Below are 7,500 nucleotides of genomic sequence, written 5' to 3'. Positions count from 1 at the left end.
AGTTAGTTGCTGCGCCTCTGCTTTTGATCACCTTTCAGAGAAAAGAAACATCGTCTGCAGTGAGTTCTTCCTCACTTTTTGTTACAAAAATAATGTCTGAATATAACAGTTTTCAGCCTTATACAGCTGTATGCCATTCATGTAGTTATGTAAGAACAAATTTCTGTGAAATTTTGCTAAGAAAATACAACTAAAATTCCAGGGTTTTCAATACCTGCGCTCCGGCAAAATTCGCCAGCTATTGCAGGTGAACTATCCACCTTGGAAATTACCCCAAATTTTACGAATAACATGAGAAACATTCAAACAGAACACAAGCCTTGGATCAGGAAACTTTTGTTCATGAAAAACAAGAGTCGCCTAAATTCTGAGTATTTTTTGGGCAGCGATTTTCGTTTCCCTGTCCATGTCAAAGACGGTGATCAAGGATCAAGCACACACGTTTTTGAGGTAGCCGTCCAGCAGTGCAGTACTTGGAGTCAGCTGCATAATTTGCTAACTACATTTGAAGCGTGACAAGATGACATCCGCAAAAGGTCTTTTCCGTCACAACAGATAAAATACGTTGCACGCAGCGGTACAGAATGTAAAGGAGCCTTAAAGGGGGCTATGTCACGCTTTTTTAGCGTCTTTTCAAAACCCAAACTATGTCTTGCTGTCAAATGAATTTCAAAAATCAGGAGTATTCATGAACTCTCTCTGGATAAAAAAGCCAAAATTATTTTAATGATATTAGTGATGTGATGAAATGGTATATGAAATAAATCATATATGAACTGCGGATATGAAATCAAGTGAAGCTATGATCTTCGCAGTTATGAGCACAATTTTTGCAATTGCATAGGGAAGCCTGAAAAATTCAGGACTTCAACGGGGTTTGAACCTGTGACCTCGCGATTCCGGTGCGACGCTTCATAGCTCAGTTGGTTAGAGCGTCGCATCGGAATCGCGAGGTCACGGGTTCAAACCCCATTGAAGTCCTGAATTTTTCAGGCTTCCCTATGCAATTGCAAAAATTGCGCTCATAACTGCGAAGATCATAGCTTCACTTGATATTAGTGATGTGTTCAAATACACTAATTCATGCTACAGAATGCAGGAAATGCATTGTAAGAGACTCAAATTTTAAAATTTTCCCAGGGAAGAATGCCCCCAGACCCCCCTAAAAGCTCATGCCTTCAGCGCTCAGGATGCACACCTTCAGTGTGCATTGTCCATTCTCCACCTACTTCACGGGTTTTGTCACCTACTAAAATTCTTATTGAAAACCCTGAACATCGCCTTTAAAAGTGATTTTTTTGCTTATACGTGTACTTTCAATACCCACATCTGTGTACCAAAATTAATCATGAAAACCAGTTCTGATATTTTGCAAACACAGGTTTTCAGGTGTTGAAAGAAAGGTTTAAGCAAAAACCTTTGTAATCAAGATGATTTTAATGAGTCATCAGCTAAACACTATCTTTTCCATGTAAAATAACTTGAATAAAATAAATTTGCAAAACATCGCAAATTCATTATTTATATGATTGTGACCTATAAAGACAGTCTTTTTACAAAAACGTTTTTGACAGTTAAATGTACATGTATGCTTCCACCCCTCTGATAAACACAGCTGTTTTACCTGTCTTGTTATCTTGTCTGTGCTGTGATTGTCTGTATCCTTAAGGTTTCTTCTGTCTTTCTTGTTCTTAAGTTCTTTTATATTAAGATGAGTTCCCTCCACAACAGCTGACCAGTTTTGTTCAGCCTCCTCTGACTGGTCCCAGGCAAAAAAGAGTGCTTTCAATGTTTTGGCATCTATTTTTAACCCACTAAAAATAGCCAAAGGTTAGGGAGTGCAAGCAATTATTATTATTGGAGGGATAAATTTATGCAATTATTAAGTTTAATGTTCTTAACAACTTATTAATAAGTTAAATTAGATCATCGCAATTATGAATGCTACTTTAGCAGTAATGAAAGGATAGCCTAAAAAATTCAGGCTTGAACGGAAGTGAAACCATGACCTCTCTGATACCACTAGTGCAGTGCACAACCAATTATTGAGCTATCAAGCCAACTAAGAGCTGGTCATTTTTTGTGAATTACATTGCCTTACTACCAATTAACGGTGGACCACTGCCCCAGTATTACAGAGGTAATGGGTTTTAATCCCATTGAAGCGTGAATTTTCAGCCTTTCCTTCTGTCACTGCTAAAGCAGCATTTATAACTGCAACAATCTCAAACCTTAACTTGTTTCAGTCTTACAGTTCAAATGTATGTCTTAAATTAATACATTGTTCCTTTTTAATTAATGTTCTTCTCATTAAAGTGCCCCTGTGACCAAAAAATCAATTCATATTTTTCTTTGGATTTCAAAACTATGTTAACAAAACACTAAGTGACCCACGTTTTAAGCCTTGATTTCAGAAAGACACCTCTTTATTTTAACTGTAATTTTCCTATTTAATGGTCCGCCATTACTAACATTATGTTCTTGAGAGAGCTGGATCGAGGAGAAAATGACGTCAAAGGCTCACTAGTTTAAGAATGCACAGCGTGTGTACGCCGCAGAATTAATATGCAGCACGGGGGTTTTGGGCTTTCAGACTTTTAAACTCACGCTTTGCATATATAATAAGCTGCGTTCACATGCTGAAATTTTAAGCTAGTAAGCCTCTGACAATATTACAATACAATACAATATTTGTTTATTTCCACCAATCGCAGATCTCTCTGAATTACTGGTAGGGTCAGACAATGCACTCACAAACATACAAATATACGCGTAGTTAAATAAATATAAAGACATAAATGTAGTATAAGCAATATAGTAGAAATCGAATACGCATAATTACGCACACTTAATATGCGACGCATATTTAACTGACACGAATTCTGAGAACCGGTCAGTTCGGCCAAGTAACACATGGCATGATGGTCCTGACCTCAGCGAATACGAAGTTTGCGACGAAACCACCCTGCTAGAAATTAGGGGTAAAGCGGGCTTGCGTGCATAATTTCCTTCACAAATTTCTCGCACGCCAGGTGGCGTCTGGCCTCTAGAGACAGTAGCCCGGCACGCGCGAGGGCGTCCTCGTAACTCAAGTCAGGACCAAAGATGATTCGTAGGGCTCTCTTTTGCACTCTTTCTACCGCCATGCAGAGATACTGCGGTAAGTTTGCAAAAACTACCGATGCATACTCTAGGACAGATCTTAGTAGGGAGCAGTACACAGCCACCAACTCCCCATCTTGTACCCCACAAACTTTCAGTTTTCGAAGAGCATAGAGGCGGCGGTTTGATTTCTGCATTATATAGTCGCAATGAGTCGCAATGAGTCGCAATGAGTCGACGTCACTTTTCCCTCGATCCAACCGTCTGAGGTCCAATCGGTCAGTTTTGAACGTGAGTAATGGCGTACCGTGAAATCCAAAACTTACACTCAAAGTAAACGGCCTTTGGATAAAAATCAAAGCTCAAAATTTTGCCAGTCAGGTTTTAAGCAAACACACTTTCAAAATCTGAAGGAAAAAAGGAAGTGTCTTTTTTTATCACAGGGGCACTTTAAAGTTGGTTTAACCCATTGACTCCCAGGGATTCCCCATTGATGAGTAAAATCGTCTGGCGTTAGACAGAGTAAAATACTAAGTCTGGCCGGTTTTGGCCAGTTTGGACGTGAAAGGGTTAATACAGTAATTGGCTGTCAGAGCTCTTTGCAGAATGTGTTAGTCTATCGCGCTTAAAGCATTTCGCAGTTTCTTGTCCCATTGTCTGCTTCCAGCTTCGATCTTGCCAAGATCTTTAAATTTCTTTTTCTGACAGCCAACATCAACAAAGTGGTGTCACACATCATCACAATAAAGTACATGTAATTTAAGTATTACCACTTTAAAACCTTTATTTTAGGGCCACTTTGCCAAAAACAGTACTCTTCAATGCTTGTTTAAAGGATAATCCAATTTGCCACTTAAGGTGGCTCAAACCAGTTTCAACACTTTCAAGAGACCTTCTTATTAGAAGGATTGATACTACAACACGTTATCACATACATGTAACAGCAATGTAACGGTACCATGTGAAACATCACTTATTCAGGGCTCGAAATTAACATTTTTAGTAAGGCGCCAATTGGCGACTGATCCAAAAATTTTGGTCGACAGATCTTAACTTTTAGTCGCCATTTTTTCACTGATATTTTTTTCTTCATTTTTCTGATGATCATGTACACATGCAATCTTCTTCATAGTCCTAAGTTTAGGTACACTTAAGCTTCTAAGACTGAGATACTAAAACTTAAAAGGAAGCCAGGGCTCGTAAAACATATCATTACGCATTACGAGGTAAATAATCAATGTGAAAGCAGCTTTAGTCACGTTTCCTGTGCTTCCTCCGCTTTTGTTAGTTTCCATGTAACATCGAGTCTATAGCTTACATAAATAGACGAACCTGAACATAAACAATCACCAGTTTTTCAGCGCTAAAAAGCCAAGGCTTCGTTGTGAACTTCACGCTTCAATGATTGCACGTGTTGTTTAGTGCGCCCGCAATACCAGCTGCTGAATCAAACATGGCGCTCGATTATGAAACATGGAGATCGAAGAGCCAGAAGAGTCGTGGGTTTGTTTTGTTATTTCTGTGCGCATAAATCGTGCATTTTATCCAAAACTACGGTTGATTTGCCTTTGAGGTTAAAAGGATGAAGGAAAAAGGTGAAGGTTAGTCGCCCACTGGCGACTAGCTCTAAAAATCTAGTCGCCAACCCTTGATTTTTGGTCGCATTGGCGACCAGTGAGTCGCAATGTCGAGCCCTGTTATTGCTGAACAAGATGCAGTCATTTTTGCAATGTAAAAAAGCTATCATGGCAACAGGAAAGCCTTGCAAAGACACCCTATATTTTGGATTTAGTTATTCATATCTGAAAAACAAACTTGGTGAGCCCAATTTTTTATTGCACAAAGGTGATCAGCAGGCCAAGATGAAACTCCCTGCAAAGTTTAAAAAAATTCTGTGGAGCAGATTCAGAGCTACCTTAAATTTTCAATTATTTAAGGTGGCCCTAAATCCACTCCACAGAATTTCTTAAACTTTGCAGCAAGTTTCATTCTGACATGCTGATTACATTTCAGAAATAAAAAATGGCGGTAACCCAGTTTGTTTTTGAGATATGAGCAGCTAAAGCCAAAATGTGGGGTGTTTATGCAGGGCTTTCCTGTTGCCACCGTACCTTTTTACGTCACAAAAATGGCCGAATCTTTTTCAGCAATAATGTTCTTATTACAAGGATTGACACTACAATACGTGATCACTTAACAGCAATGTTATGGTACAATATCAAACACCAATTTTCTTTCAAGAGATGACACTGGTTTGAGCCACCTTAATTAAAGTGCCCCTATGATAAAAAAAAACCACTTCCTTTTTCCCTTCAGATTTTGAAAGTATGTTTGCTTAACACTTGACTGGCAAAATTTTGAGCTTTGATTTTTACTCAGGTTCAAGACTGACCAATTGGACCTCAGAGGGTTGGATCCAGGGAAACGTTAGGTCAAAGGCTCACAACACTGTAGCTTAAAATTTCAGTCTGTGAATGCAGCTTGTTATATATTAAGCAAAACATGACTTTAAAAGTCTGAAAGCCCAAAACTCCCAAGCTGCATATTAATTCTGTGGTGTACACACACATTGCATTCTTAAATTAGTGAGCCTTTGATGTCATTTTCTCCTCGATCCGGCTCTCTCAAGATCTTAAAGTTGGTAATGGTGGACCATAAAATAGGAAAATTCTGGACTCTTAAAATAAACAGGTGTCTTTTTTAATTCAAAGCTTAAAACTTTGGTCTCTAAGTGTTTAGTCAGCATAGATTTGAAATTCAAAGAAAATAAGAATTGATTTTTTGGTCACAGGGGCACTTTAAAAGAACTATTAAAGTATCAATAATAATTCATCATCATCCTCCATGCAAGTAAAATGGTTATTCATTGGAAGTGCCCCTACAGTACATCTACATGTTGCAATACCAGCCAGTCAACCCTTTCCTGTGAGACCTAAGATTTTAGATGTGTAATGCCAGACAATTTTACTCGTCAAAGGGACTGCTTCAGGGATGAATCGACAAACAACATCTAGGTCCCCTTCAAAATGTTTGCAGTCAAGAATAACACCTTTCCCTTAAAATTCCTCAATGAAATTTTCACAGAGGAGCATTGGGTGCTCATACTGTGCATACCATAATACCATTCTAAATCTGACAAAGAAACAAGGGATAAATTATTTTATCACAGGAGATTTTTGAAAGACTGATAATTTCAAAGATAAATATAATAGCTAATAGACAAGCATAAAAAATGAATCCTACGTCATACACCTAGAGTACCCACAATCAAAATTCAGTGGCTTACATTACAGTTTTCTGCTCAGTTTACTATAACTACCGGTATTATGTTGTGGGTAGTCAATTCACAATCGTGTGATGTATTGATGCAAACATAATTTCTTTATACTCTAGGAGTTTTCTTTATGTTTACCTTTCTTCTCTTAAATTTTCCAAGAAAGTGGACTAGTTGAAAAAAAAGAACAAAAGCACAAAATTAATTAATTCTATTATCAAAATTACACGAAAATAAAAAAGTTAAAACTCATAGACTGAGATTAAAAAACAACGGAGTAAAAGCACTGCCTTTGCTTTGACATCTGAAAATGGTTCTACTTTCCTATGGCTTTGATGACCACATTGATAAAGGTGGCTAGCCTGTCCTTTATCATTAAATTTTCTATCATGGTTGGCAAGAAATGCTGATAATTTATAATGCAATGATAATACTATCATGTTAATTCAAGGTGATGGGGAGATTCTTTTTAGTAACTTTCCATCAAATCTCAGTTACTGTCATTTGTAAAGAAGTTATTCTCAAAATGATCTCTCAATTTCAGTGTGAGTAAGTTTGCAATCAAATACATGTATGTCTGAACAAAAAAGGTTGAAAGACCATGATTTTCATACTTCCTCATTCAAAACCAGCTACATAGAGGTCATTGCCACTGGTGCTGACCAAATGAGGGGTACTCTACAGCATGAGGAGAGTGTTAACTGTATGTCTCAATAATTCAGTTATACTGTACCTCTGCTAAGACTGGAGTCTCAAATTTCTTCCATACTGGTGTAAAAAACTGTTGCACTTGCATGAGAAATCTATCATATGTGTGCGTTCTTAAAAATGTATCCTTCAGTGAATCGTTCTCAGATTGAAATAGCTCCCTAATGTCATCTTGATACTCCTGAGAAGAAAAATTAATTTAAAACAAAACTCAGACCAGAAAGCAAGTTACAAGTAAACTGTCTAATGAACCACAGAAATCAACTCCTGCAGATCTAAAATCTGGAGATTTTTTCTATGCATCAACCCAGTGTTCGACATTAACGCCTGCCGATTTCCGGGGGCAAGCGAAATATATCCATGGGCAAGTAAAACAACTCTAAGACTTGTCCGATCGAGCAATCAGAATTTTTGTT

The 7,500-nt window shown here is 37.8% G+C and overlaps 1 protein-coding gene across 1 annotated transcript in view; it reads right to left on the bottom strand.

The window, feature by feature from the left end:
- Nucleotides 1-7,500, bottom strand: part of LOC138043116 (uncharacterized) — a 21,494-nt gene that overhangs the window by 8,225 nt on the left and 5,769 nt on the right. Inside the window, exons 4-7 of the mRNA XM_068889243.1 lie at nt 7,110-7,265; nt 6,515-6,546; nt 1,625-1,814; nt 1-31 (exon numbers count right to left, since the gene is read on the bottom strand). The exon at nt 1-31 is cut by the window's left edge and continues 82 nt beyond it. Coding sequence (XP_068745344.1) covers nt 1-31; nt 1,625-1,814; nt 6,515-6,546; nt 7,110-7,265 — 409 coding nt within the window. The remainder of the gene's footprint in view (nt 32-1,624; nt 1,815-6,514; nt 6,547-7,109; nt 7,266-7,500) is intronic.

This window comes from Montipora capricornis, chromosome 3 (genome assembly GCF_036669925.1).
Source record: "Montipora capricornis isolate CH-2021 chromosome 3, ASM3666992v2, whole genome shotgun sequence".
Taxonomy (NCBI): domain Eukaryota; kingdom Metazoa; phylum Cnidaria; class Anthozoa; order Scleractinia; family Acroporidae; genus Montipora; species Montipora capricornis.
This window is presented reverse-complemented; position numbering and strand designations above follow the sequence as displayed.